At 40.7% G+C, this 13,698-nt stretch overlaps 3 protein-coding genes across 3 annotated transcripts in view; 1 reads left to right on the top strand and 2 right to left on the bottom strand.

Moving 5' to 3' along the window:
• LOC6558915 overlaps nt 1–13,698 on the top strand; it is a 58,308-nt gene that overhangs the window by 31,269 nt on the left and 13,341 nt on the right. Inside the window, 1 exon segment of the mRNA XM_032741163.1 lies at nt 13,151–13,616. Within this exon segment, the coding sequence (XP_032597054.1) occupies nt 13,151–13,616 (466 nt within the window).
• LOC6558671 (exocyst complex component 5) lies at nt 4,350–5,374 on the bottom strand. Its single transcript, XM_001983146.3, has 2 exons — nt 4,903–5,374; nt 4,350–4,838 (listed from the first exon to the last, which is right to left on the bottom strand). The coding sequence occupies exons 1-2, from the start codon at nt 5,299–5,301 to the stop codon at nt 4,467–4,469; spliced, it is 771 nt and encodes a 256-aa protein (XP_001983182.1). The 5' UTR covers nt 5,302–5,374; the 3' UTR covers nt 4,350–4,466.
• LOC6558080 (probable cytochrome P450 4d20) lies at nt 5,631–8,658 on the bottom strand. The gene is made up of 5 exons (XM_001983145.3): nt 8,401–8,658; nt 7,950–8,336; nt 7,809–7,878; nt 7,193–7,389; nt 5,631–6,921 (listed from the first exon to the last, which is right to left on the bottom strand). Exons 1-5 carry the CDS (start codon nt 8,561–8,563, stop codon nt 6,218–6,220), a joined length of 1,521 nt encoding a protein of 506 aa, XP_001983181.1. The 5' UTR covers nt 8,564–8,658; the 3' UTR covers nt 5,631–6,217.

The following is a 13,698-nucleotide window of genomic DNA, read 5'->3' on the forward strand; positions in this document are numbered from 1 at the left end:
TGTGGGATTGGATATGCTTTCTTCTACCTTTTTCCCATTTTCAATGGGTACAGGGCATTTAAAATAGTAAAATGTTCTCCGGGTTAATCACCTAATACAAAAACACAGCACTGATTTTTATGCACGTCTGCATATACTACTGATATATGGGTATATCAATTTGAATATACCCTCACTGAAGTGTATAACAGAATGTGTCAACTGCAATTGTTCGACACTCCCAATTCTCAATTAAATTAAGCAGCTAGAGAAAAGCTATTTACATGAGCCAAGTTTGCAGCAACTATTATTAGCCAATTAAAGTGATTGGTATTTGTTAATCGTGTTAAGGTATTTGATCTTCGCTGTTGTCATATTATGCTTTGTTGTTGCTGCTCGACTGATTGCTGGCTTTGGTGACCTCTCTTGTCTCGTAATTGAATTGATCCCATAGCCCAGACCGACAGATCGATGAACAAAGACACAAGTCGGATATTTCTCTCCTCTAGACGATGATGAATTATTAACGCTTTTAGCTTGGAGTCTTGTGATCGTGGATCATGATCATGATCAATTCCATGAAGCACAGCCTGATGCATTAGCTTTAGTTTGCTGCACGCTCCGATTACACACAAGCCAACTGAGAAACGTGAAATTTTTTGATGGCAGCTAGCCATAAATAATGCGTTTTCCCGTCTCCCTCATCCCGAATGCAATTGTATGCACTGAAGCATCTGGTCAGCTATAAATAAATTTGGGTTGGGAAGTCTGTTGTCTGAAAATTGAAGTTGTTGTGCTTGCCTTAAAATTCAATTTCGAATTCCAATTCAAATGCAAATGCATTTCTGGCTTATCTTTGATTTTAATGGTTTCATCGTTATTATTATATGTGTCTAGCTCTTAAGTGGAAATAGGCAAAGTGTTTCATAGTGGAAAGTGTTCTTTATTTATTTAGAATATTACACAATCACAGACAGAGTACATTAACCCTTTTTTTTTCGTTGTTGACAATGTTTCTGGTCTGTTTAACTACTGCTTCTGATTATTGCAGCTGTTTTTGACACTTTTGTTTAACATTTTTATATGAAACTTCCCCATTTTGCTGAAAAATAATTATTAGCTGACTCGATGCCCAAAACTTATTTACAATGCTTTTTTATTTTTGAGTATCTGCCTTTGCGCGTAATTTTAAATATGATATAAGCAAATAAAACTGAGAGAAAAAACAAGTGCAGGAAATGTTATAGAAATATCAAGTCAGTTTATCAGCTGTGAGCATTCAAACACATTTTAATGAGAATTAATTGCAAACAGTTGCGTAACTCGACTCAGCTCTTAAAGATAATATATATATATATATATATGAACTCAGCTGGAGTCATCAGACGGGATATGTCCGCCTCTTGTTCTTTTTGTTTAATTTTGACAACTCATTAGCTAAATAGCAGAAGTCCAATAAAGAAGGAAATGCAGCTGGCATAGTGCAATGAACTTTGTCGAGCGACGGGATTGTTGCCTCATCGTCAGAGCCTGGCCACGAGTCGAGGCGGGTCGAGGCGAGTCGAGTCTAGTCTCGGCTGACAAGCTGTCAGCTCATAAATCTGCAGCTAGCTAGTCAAGCGGCGGAGGCAAATCAACTGCTCCAATCCACAATCCGCAATCCCTCCAAATTGTAGAATGTTTTCATTCTCGCTCTGCAGTCTTGCTGTCAGCTCAAATCAAGCTTTGGCTTTGGCTTTGCTTTGTCTCGACTCTGTTATCATCAACAAGCATTTATTATTTCTCTCTCTGCCTCTCTGCATCTGTTCTCTGCTATTGAATTTCCTTTGTCTGTCATTTCGAGTCTGGAACTGCTTCTTCTTTTTTCCTCCTGCTGCACTCGCTTATCATGCTCATCAGAGATGCTGAAAAATGACAATGAATGCTTATGTGCTCAATTGAGTTAGTTGCATTGCATTCATGCCACTTTTCAACAGTCTAACCATATTTGAACCGTCTCCCGTCACTCAATCAATTCGACACCTGCTGCTTTTCTTTTTCAGGCATCAGATCATCATCACATTAATGTAGGCATCGGTGTTGGTATTGATATTGGTATTGCCAAAAAGGCATTTGCTATTTGGCAAAAGCAGTCAATGATAGCCTTAAAAGTCTGCCGGTGCATTTTGCTTGCTTTTGTTGTGCGTAGATGGGTTGTTAATAGCTATTTTACATGCATGTACAAAATTTAATGCAGTATTAATCTAGAGGTCAAACCACAAAATCAAAATCGGTATAAGTTTGATAGAGTTATGGCTGTGACAAGTTTAAGTTTAATGTAGTTCTAAACTCTGTTTTTCTCTCAGTGTGCGAGCTATTGCAATTACCTTCGCCTTGCTGCATTCCACTTCCGTAACAGATTTTCAACGCTTCGACAGCATCCTCTGCACATGGGCATTAAAAAAATGACTGTTCATGCCTCTAATCGATAATTAACGACTGTGGCAACAGAGCAAGGCAACACAAAGCAAAGCTCAAATCGCATCATTGCAGGCAAGCAACATGTCCCGCAGGCACTGCACAAGTAAAAGTTGCAACTGTGCGGATGAGGCAGACATACTGAGGGACTGACAGACAGATAGACAGACAGACGTGCATTCAAAAAGACCCAAAAGTAAAGAAAAGAAAAGCAAAATCATCACATGCAAAGACACGCCTTAAAATGTGAAAATGCGAATGACCTGAATACTACACACACGACACACACACAACATGAAACTGAAACTGAGAGCACACGGGGCGCATGCGCAAAACTCAGCGAAGCTCTGCTCAGTCTCAAGCCTAAAAAGGCAGCAAACGCCGACGATTTCCTTTTCTGTTTTCAGTTTTCTGTAAAACTAGTTTTGCGTACAGTTTTGTCACTTTATTTTTTATACTTTTGGGGACATCAACTGCACTTGTAGTTGGCCAGCTGCCCACACACACACACACACACACACACACACACACACACACACACACATTCACACTCGGCACACACACACAACATTTCAATTTATTTATGCAAAGCCGTCAAGTGTTTGGAGAGCCGTATTTGTTATTGTTTTAGCAACACACATTTTTTTTTTTTAATTTTTGGTTCAAAAGTAAAGATTTAACTTGTTGAATTGTTTATCTAACGAAACACATTTTCAGTTCAGGCCTCATCTTTTATTAGCAGCTGAATCAAATTGGGTTAATTCAAATATCAATTGAAGTTGTAGTTGAAAGCTGAAAGTGGTTAGAAAACTCTTTTTTAATATCTGCCCCATCTGAGGTGATATTACTGCGTTTTGTTTACAGCTCTGACTCTCAGATCTCACTGCTACAACATTCACTCACAGAATTGTTATAGCAGACAACTAATAGCATTGAAAATATCTTACTAAAACTTTTGTTCAAATTATTCATTTTATATTTCTCATTAATTGCCAAGAGTCTATGGCCAAGGCAGAAGGCAAGAACAACTAAAAATGCTGTAGCTCGACTACAGCACGACAATGATATACCCCGCTGTTAAAGCTGTTAAATGTATGCTAGTTTTACTGCTTATTTTCTCTTTAATAAATGCTTGAGCCTGCTGAAAGTAATAAGATCAAAATGAGAATAATTGAGGTATTTCTTATCCGATCTTGATCAAATTTGTCCAGTTGATAAATAATAATTATATATATGTCAATTAGAGGCCTCTGTGGCTTTTATTGCTATATGTAATCGATATGTATCGGTATTCGCAAAATGAGCGCAGCTATTGATCAATTGGAAAAAACTTGACCTGCGCGGGGTATAAGAGAACTTATATTTCAACTTTAAAGCCTCTAGCTCGTATAGTCTCTGAGAGGCGGACGTGATTATATCGACTCGACTATAGGTGCTGATCTAAAATATTCGACAGCCACATAAAAGTGGCTGGAGTGCTGCCTCGAATGCCAGGCCAATTGTGCTAATAAATAAGCGACTTGCTTTGGGGCAACAGGTACGCGTTTGCCTTCTTTGTCTTTGTTTTTGCCTTTGCTTGTGTCGGTTTCTGTTTCTTTGTCTCGGTTTCAACAGAAACTGACATGCTTCTGAAGAGGTCGCTCCACACAAGGCGAAGACTCAAATCCATAGGAGGCAAATACCGAGTCGGAAAAGGGCAGCACAGCTTCTCAGACTGTCAAGTTAATGCCTGCATATGACATTTCATTTGAACGCTCACAAAGAAAGGTGCTTTACTGGATTCAATTATAAGCACAATAATTTCTTAATAATCATCTGTTTGTCAGACATAAAGAGTCTTCAAGTGTCAATAAAAACGGCTTCAAATTTAAAACAAACCTAGCGACTCACTAATCATTAATCAAGCATCAAAGTTGATATTAGCTATGAAAATTTAACTTTTTTCTTGCACTTTAGTGTAGATAGAGACGAATACTCTCAATAAATATGGAATGTTTAGAATTGAAATACATTTCTGATGCGCCGCGATATTAGTTTAACAAGTTTAAAAGCTGCTTAAACTGATCCTCCAGATTATCTACACCCTCCGTTGTCTCCGTTGGCTCCGGCGTCGTTGTCGTTGTGGTTGTTGTAGTGCTTGTGGTCGGTGCCTCTGTCGTAGTTGTTGTTGTGGTGGTTGTTGAGGTAGTGGTGCTGGGTATCGGTTTCGGTTTAATGCGTCCATCGAGGCAGGCTTGCAGATAGTTATAGTTTTTGGCCGTAGACTCCACATAGCTGCGCTCCGCCTTAGTCATGCACTGCTCGTGATGTAAATCAATCAGGCGATAGCGTTCCTGCAACAGTGTCGCCGACTCCGAAGCATTTCCCGAGATGCCGTACGTAGCAACTGTGTTGTTCGAGCCCTGCAGAGAAAAGAGGCATTGATTTACATTAAACTTGAAGTAAACTCACTCATTTTCTACTCACCGCTGCGGCATGGCAATTGAACGAGTCCAGGGTGACATTCACCTGGCTGCAGATCCTCAGCGAATCACAAACGGCCTGAGCCGACTTCTCGATCCGATGACGCATCGGTAGGAAATCTTTGTCGATGCCATGACGGGAATTCTGCGCCTCGTGCAGACAACCGCCGTAGGCGCCACTATACTGCTCGGCAATCAGATTCGATTCACCAATATAGCCCTCAAAGCAGGCCACAGAAGTTCTCGGATCGCGACGTGTCACCCGAGAGTTGAAGAACAGGCGGGTCAAGCCATCCTGGGTGGGCAGACCCACATGGGGTGGCAGTGGTTGGATGACACCCTCTGCCAAGGCAATCAGCACCACTGCGAGCAATACCACAAAATTTACTGAGGTTGGCAACATGTCTTCGTTGGGTTCAGCGGATGAGCTACTTTTGGCGCAGTGCGTCTGCTTTGGCCACCTTTTATACGCAGAGTCGAGACTCTAGACTGATAAGCGTGTTATGTGATTTCCTTCCTCCGCTTATCATCTTGCGAATTTTTCACTGATGCTAGATAAATAGCTCGCTTTGTTTGCTCACTAGTTCGGATCGCGTCATTCCAAAGACAGCCATATAGAGACTCATTTAAGATCTAAAAGATACATTGTATGGATACACTTTTGTTTTCATTTAGTGCACTTATAATTAAAATGAAATCACTTTCAAGTGTGTTGCTAAAATGCAACGCTTGAGTATATTTCTATATATTACTTTGCACAGTTTATTTTATTCTTTTTTCCCCCATTAAGATAATCTTTTATTTATGACTGCTGTGCTGATTTGCTATACAAATATCGAAGTGGGTCTTTCTGGGGGTGTCTTTCCGCCGTTAGTGACGCCTAAGCTCATAATCTGTACAAATATTGGTACTCTGACTCAAATGGTGCACTATAAAATAAAATATAATGCATGTGATTTACGCATTGTTATGATGAGGTGTTATAGTCGCAATCAATTAGATATGGCCTCGGCCTTAAGTATATACAAATTATTACGTATAAATTATATATTCCTTATGATTATATGTACAATTCATAGATCAACAATACATACCCAACCCTTGACAACGATTGTGATTTGAGGTGTTATCGTCACAATTGAATAAATATGAGCTCAGCATTGAGTATATAAAAAGTAATACGCATAACTGATGTCTTACTTATGTTGAACCTAATATATGAGTCGTCGTCTGAAGTTGGGTATTGAATGAATTGTTGATATATTATTATACCTAGCATTCAATACCCAAACCACAATTCATATGCTTATAAGTCGAACCTAATCCATTCTCAGTTTCAAAGCTACATTGCAGCCCGTTGCCGAGCGCAGTACGAAATTCATAATTTCCTTTAGCTCAGGTCCTTTAGGCAGCAGCTCATAGTACCTGAGCACCTTGCTGATCATCGTTTTCATTTCGAGCATGGCAAACTTTTGGCCAAGGCAGTTCCTAGGCCCTGCACTGAATGGTATATATGAGAAGGTCAGTCGATCGTCGTCGTGCTCAAAGCGCTCTGGTTTGAAGCTCAACGGGTCGGGGAAATTTTTAGCTGCGCGATGGGCCAGGTACGGCACCATGTAGATGCTGGTATTGGCCGGAATTGTCTGTGTGCCTATCTGCAGATCCTTGGTGGTAAATCTACCAAATCCTGGTACGGGTGAATACAATCGTAATGTCTCCTTTATGACGCACTCCAGGTACTTGAGTTGCATCAGCTGGGTTTGGGTAACGGGCGCCGATCGATTCCTGCCCAGCACCTGTACCAACTCTGCGTATAGCCGTGCCTGCACCGCGGGGTGTCTGGCGATGCAGTATAGAGCATGCGAGACTGCGCTGCTGGTGGTATCATCGCCTGCGAATATGAAAGTGTCCACCTCCTCGTGTATGTCCGCATCGCTCAGCGGGGCGCCCTGAATGGAAGACTGCAGCAGAATGTCCAACAGTGCCATCTTTGGCTTGCTGCCCGTATCCGCATCACCCACACCTGGACCAAAGCCATTTAATAACATATATTGTTACACTCAGAAAAATAGCCCTAAACTTTAGTAAATCGCCATATAGAAAAAACCCCCTGGAAATTAGACATACATTTTCAAAAAAAATTTTAATCCACCCTAAAATGTATTAATACAAACCCCAGTTTTTCGAAGGACACATAAATACATTTTCGAAATTTACTTTTTAAATGATGTAAAAAATATGGCGATTTACTAAAATATGGGGCGAATTTTTGGTTGAGTGTGATTGATACTTACATATCGACTGGTAGGTGCCATCGGCCTTGGAGCGCTCTACTGCTCCTCGTCGCTCATGAATGACCTTGTCGGTGAAGTCATGCATAATGCGAATATCACTCAGCAGTTGCTTATACAATATGGGGGCTGTGAGTCTGAAAAGCCAGTTGTAGCGCTGTGAGAACTTGAGCCAGCGATCCGTCTGGATGTTCACAACACTGAAAATTGGTAAAAATTATTACTCAATGTATTTTATAGCTTATCACTGGACACTGCTTGATTGGTTCTCATGCAATCAGATTGTCTGGTTCTCAAGGCGACAACGGCAGAAGGCGCCGCGACAAGGAAGAAGGGGAAACAGTTCAAGAGACAAAATTCTCTGAGATCTCCAACTAAGGCAGCTGGCGAAGTCCATTCAAGCTTGTTTTCCAGAGGGACTGCAGTATATAGCGGAATAGCTCATGTAGTAACACAAAGGGGGAGCTTGTCACCGATAACCGCCTCAACCGAACATAACTTAACTTTCAGCCATACCACAAATATTATTTTTGACTTATGTCGATACTCGAGTTAACCCTATCACACATTTTAATTGAATGTACTGGTAGATTACTCTTCATACCCAATAATTGGTTACCTTTTCAACGCCTTTATGTAGGGAAAGTCGGGATTACATTGTGAGTTGACCTGCACGCCCATGGCAGCCTCTGTTCAAAGTAAGGTGATATCACTCGACTATGTCAACTCGACCGGCTCGAAGTCAGTTTTTCTTACGTACCTGTTACGATATCCAGAGCTGCCAGTGAGACATATTGATGCGTATCCACTATATGCTCTCCATTGGCAAAAGGCTTTAGTTTCTCCACCAAGATGGCGCTCTGGCTGTCCATAATTCCCACGTAGTGCTCCAATATCTTGAAGTGGAATGCCGTTGAGAAGACCTTGCGCCTCGAGTGCCACTTTTGAAACACGCTTAGCAGCAGTCCATCGCTGAGAAAGGCGCGTAGGAACTGATACAGCTGACCCTTATCCAGCAAAGTGGTGCTACTCAATATGTCCTCAAAGTGACTGATATTCTTGGTATACACCTGCGACTCGTTCAGTATCCATATGTGAAATGTATCACCATATTTATCAAAACAATTTCGAATATAATCTATTGCGTCTAGATAACAGAAAGATGAAGTAAATGGATGAACTCAAAAGAGGAGTTCTAACCCCAAACTTACTCTCTGAGCCCACATGCAGTAAATTAAGCCCGCAGCCAATCAGTGGCAATGAACGGGGTCCAGTAATACCCGATCGTTTCAAGGTGACATTTCTATGGCGCTTGCTCTCAAAGTCCCAGGCCAGCAATAAGATCAAAGCAGCTAATAGCAAGGCCAACCACATCTTGATAATTATGCTCAAATGCTGCGAATTGCGAACTGAGTTTGAATTCCAGTCTCGCTTATTCGATGCTTTCGCTGCCACGTCCACTGTCCGACTGTTCTATTTGGATGCTTTCGAGGCAGTTTTATTTCACTGATTTATTATATTATATTCACATTATAATCACTGACATCAAAAAACATGTTTCTAGCCGATATTGCTTACAAAATTTCTGTATTCATTTATTCAGAGCAAGTAAGTTGTAGCGATTAAAAATATAAATATAATTGCATGTGGTTGAATTTGCCTTTATAACAATACAATCATTGCAATAATATAAATAGAAAAACCTTTGATTCCAAGTGTTATTCTTGTTGGTCAGGAACACTACTATAGTTGAATGGACTCCGACTTATACTTTGACTTATTTTGTAGTTGCTGTTGCTGTTCTTATTACCATTTTGAACTTGGAGCAAAGTTCATTTGGCTGGGTTAAAAACGATGAGGTGAGTTGAGGGCTCACAGAGCACATGTAGCTGCAAAATCAACTATAGCTATAGCAACAACAAGAACTGGGTTCACCGGATATGTTTATTGCGTGAGCTTTGCAAGCGAAACAAACGAGGGATTCCAATGTCCACAAGTCGACCAGTTCCTTCAGGCAGGCAGCGAAAACAAAAACCATTCAACAATGCTGCACTTCAAGATATGCTGAATCCAGTGCTGTTAAATATGTTACTTTAGTTTTATTGCCAAAGTAAGATCGAACAGAAAGCATTTCGAAAATGACTTTCGCCTGCTTCTAGTAAAACAATCAATATAAGAATACGTTTTAGAATAAAGTATGGGTGATGTTAGAGTGTATTATATATAAATTGAAAGACTGTAACTTTCAAATAGTGGCCTTTATTGATTTTGCAAATTAATATGTATTGATATTCGCGAAACGAAGCCAGTTATCGATAAAGTGAGGCAAACTTGATCTGATTGTGGTACACAATAACTTTTTTTCAAAATTTGTAGTATCTAGCTCTTACAGTCTTCGAAATCCGTTTACTCATACAGAGAGACAGGCAGACGGAAAAGGCTAAGCCGAATCGGCTGTTAATCCTATTCAAGACTATTTTAATGATCAACAATAATAAGCATTATATTAATAGGATCGAAGATGTGTCAGGGTATAAAAACGGTAAACGGTAAACGGTAAAGAATATTCGTTATCTTTAAAAATGTCATAGTCTGAGAGATCTGGAGTTGAGTTGTAACAGCAGGTCAGTCACGTTTGCATCGAGAGACCATCCCTAAATATGCTTGCAATTTAAGTGCTGCTTTGAAAAAGAGCCAATTGAGACTTGAATCTTTGCTACTTTGGGAAAATTAATGCTGGGTTTGGGCGATGTCTGTTAAAAGTCTACCAACTTTGCCAAAAATGCATTTTCCCAACCACTATAACCTTCGCTTCCCCCTCTCTCTCCCTCTCCCTCTGCCTCTATCGACAACAAACCATGTCGAGTTTGTTTTGACGCTTCGTTTTGTATTCAGTTACCCCGGCAACCGGCAAACGCTAGAAAAGCATGTCTGGGTTCGCTTTTAGGGGGGGTGGGGAGAGTGGGGAATTGGGGAGTGAGTGGCCCCTGCTGTGGTGTACGCTCGTGCGAGGGTTGTTGCCATTGAATGTGGCACGTGCTGCGAGTATTGCGCCTGTCCGCAAAAATGCAAATCAGCTGTTCAAATGTTGCCAAACTAATCAAATATGTTTCTAGTAATAATCGCAACATGTTGCTAACTTTTGAGGTGTGTTCTTTTTCCTAACAAAATCCTGAAATTAAAAATAAAATGTTTAATTGTAACATGTTCTTTGCTACAATTTAAATGCTTACATCATCAGTTAAATGAAAAAGAAAATCCTTGAACTTGGAATTAATATTTTGACCACAATTGCTGAGCGCAAAGAAAATAAAAATAAAACCTGTGCCAAACAAAAGCAAAAATTAACTTGTTTGTAGCTAAGTATTTTACGGTATTTTAAGATCGCTAATGGAAGGTCACTCTAATGAAATGCTGAATCTAACAACAGAAAAAACCTGTTGAGTGAGGCGGGGTTAATAATTATAAAGATCGCTTAGACGTTGTATGACTACGATTACAAAGAGTTGTCAAGCTCATGGGCATAAAAGAGTTCAAGTTTAGAGAAAACGTTTCTGGAACGCAATTAATTGCTCTGTGTGTGTGGGAAAGCGTTGGGCTGAGTTCTTCAACTTGAACCCAACTATCCATTCAGCGGTATTTATCTGTCTCAGTGAGTTTAACTGGGTTATTGCCTGCGATTTCTTGGATTACTCGTCGGTCTTTAGTGAGTCCCTCTTGTGTCTTGTTGTCGCATTCGTGAGTGAGTGAGTAATTGTCACTTTACCTCGGAGTCGAGTGTCATTTGGCGTTGGGGGGAAATCACTTGAGCAGCTCGCAAACTTTGCAAATCTTTCGCAATCTTTTTGGGATCGGATTGCATAAGTTTCACTTACTCTGCTATTTTGCTGAAGTGCGCTTTTTATAATGTCGCGTCAGACTGTTTTTGATTTATCATTATGATTATTTACCTGAGCAATGCAATGCGATCACATCGGTTTAGTTTGGTTTCTATTTTTGCGGTTTTTCGATTGCATTCCTTCATCATCAAAATCATTTGCATCAGGTGTGAGCTTTAGCTTTTAATTACGTACCACTATTCGAAGCCGTAGTCTTTAGTTTTTGGTTTCATCTTGCTTTCAAGTTCACATCTATTCACCGGCAATCTCTTTGGTTTGGTTTTTTTTAAAGTATATATCTATTTGTATCCAATTATGCCGCGCTAAATGTAAGTTCGTAAAACAATCCACTTTGTTAAATCATTCCACCACAAGCCGCCTCTGACTCTGTCGATCGCGTGTTGAGCAAAAACTTTAATTACGAGTCGAGTGAATCGCAAATAGGTGCATAATTCAATTACAAAATAGCAGAGTCTCTGAATTCCCAAGCATTACGAGTCGGAACTTTTCAAGCAAATGATGCAATTTATAGCGTTTAGTTTTGCTTTCAGTTTGCGGAGTTTTTCAACCAGCTTCACATCGGCAAAGCGAATTGAAAACTCGTCTGTGGGTTGAGTGGCTGGGTGCTGGGTGGTTAAAAAGCGTAGCTTTTGAACAGGCCAGCCAGCCAGCCAGCCACACCTTGGGTCAGCACTCAAACTAATTGAACGCTAAACTGTTTCAAAAGCAATTTGTGTATTAAGTGTATCAACAAAGGAGAGCCTCGTCGAAACCTTTGCGTGTTGTAAACTATGACCTATGACTATCTGTCCATATCTATCCATGTGGCCTTTCCATGCCATTGCAATTTAAACATTATCTGCGCTTTCACATTGATTTACACTGCAAGAAAAAAACGTCGGCTAGCTGAATATGAACGTAGACCTTTAGGAAAAACTGCAGCTGCTTCGTGCTCTTTGTTAGTGCTTAGCGCGAAAAAAAATGCAGATTCAGGTAGTTTTCTGCTTCTGGTCAAGTTACAACCTAGGTCCAACTCTAAATCCATCCGCTTTGCCTGTATTTATGGCCTTAGTGAAGCAGCACTAAGTTTGAGTGCCTGTCCGCAGCTCGTCAATTTTTCCAAATTATATGCAACTAGCCAAATTAGCGACCCGCCAGGAGCTGTGGGCTTCCTTTGGTGTTCGCGAAATGTGAGAGCTGCTACACGTTGCAGGCAGCACTCATTCGTCCTTCGACATTTGCCACGTTCAGTTCGTTGCAATCAGTGTGTTTCTCAGTAAGTGTCAAACTTGCGACGTAAGTGTCAGGTTAGCCCTGTGTTTTCCTTGTCCCACTCAAAACAAGTTCTGGGCTTAGCAGCGAATCAGTTAACGGGACAATTAGTGTTCACATAGTTGGAGCAACTGTGAACTGCGATATTTTCACACACGCATCCAACAACGACGTCAGAACCGAACCAAAACTTGGCTGCTTGTCTGCTGACTAATGCCTGAAATACTCTTAACGGTGCCGGCTTCAAGGCGATTGTGTTTTTGTTAATGACCAGAAAAGAAATCTATCGAAGAACTTATTTCTATTTATTTTTATAATTATATTTAAATTCATATTTATTTTTAAATTTATATCCAAATGGAGCTTTGACCTTAAAAACTTCTGCCCAAAAAATCAATATATTCAACTGAAAATTATTTCCAAGCATATCTTAAAATAGTCATGGACCAGGAGAAAGTTGAGTGGAAAATCTCCCAGCGATGGCTTCCTGTGTGTAAGAATGCAACAGCCAATTTGAGCCTGTGCCTCCTTGCCGCTCTGCCCCTGTGGCAGAGCTGTGCTCATTAGTTGAACAAAAAATGCTGCATCACGATTCAACTATTAATGGAATGAAAGGAATGGTATGGAATGAAATATATCGTTTGGGTGGGGGATCGAAAACAGACGCATTATTAGAAAACGGAGTTGGTTGCAAGTTGCATCTCTGCTTGACAAGTATTTGTTTGTTTGTTTCACGCAGCCAACTTGCCACACTTTATGCACACTTTATAACGGTTTATCTGTATTGTTGTTGATGTTGTTGTCTTTGCAGCAATCTCATTGCGAAAAGCAAAAGTTACTCAGCCATAGCGGCACCCATCGGCATCGGCCCCCAACAAAAACTGCCTCCCGTTGATACATGCGGCTTTGTCAAGTTGCGTCATGTAGATTACGCTAAGCCGAGCACATCGACCAAGGAATCAACGCAATCGCCGCCAAATAGACAAGAGACAACTACAGATCTCGACAAAGCGGAAGACGAGGACAAAGAAGACAACAATAAAGAAGACGAGGTGAGCTTTAATTTTTATTTACTTGCTTGACACACTCCACATTTATTCACCCCACTTTCCGCTTGACGTCAGGTTATGGGTCCCGATAAGCGGAACAACATTGCCAAAACAGGCTCCATTGCCGACCGCTTGGCGGCGCTGCAGAAGAGCGGCGAGGATGACTGGAAGAAGCGCGTCAGCAAGCGCGACGAGGTCGACGATATTCGTCGCGAAAACTTTGTCAATGTGAGTAGCTTCGCCTTTATTTTTCTTCGTCTTATTCACGTCAAATTCGAGGATATTCGCCACGAGAAATAGATTTGCAGAT

The sequence above is a fragment of the Drosophila grimshawi genome, unplaced genomic scaffold, assembly GCF_018153295.1.
Source record: "Drosophila grimshawi isolate 15287-2541.00 unplaced genomic scaffold, ASM1815329v1 contig_44, whole genome shotgun sequence".
Taxonomy (NCBI): Eukaryota; Metazoa; Arthropoda; class Insecta; order Diptera; family Drosophilidae; genus Drosophila; species Drosophila grimshawi.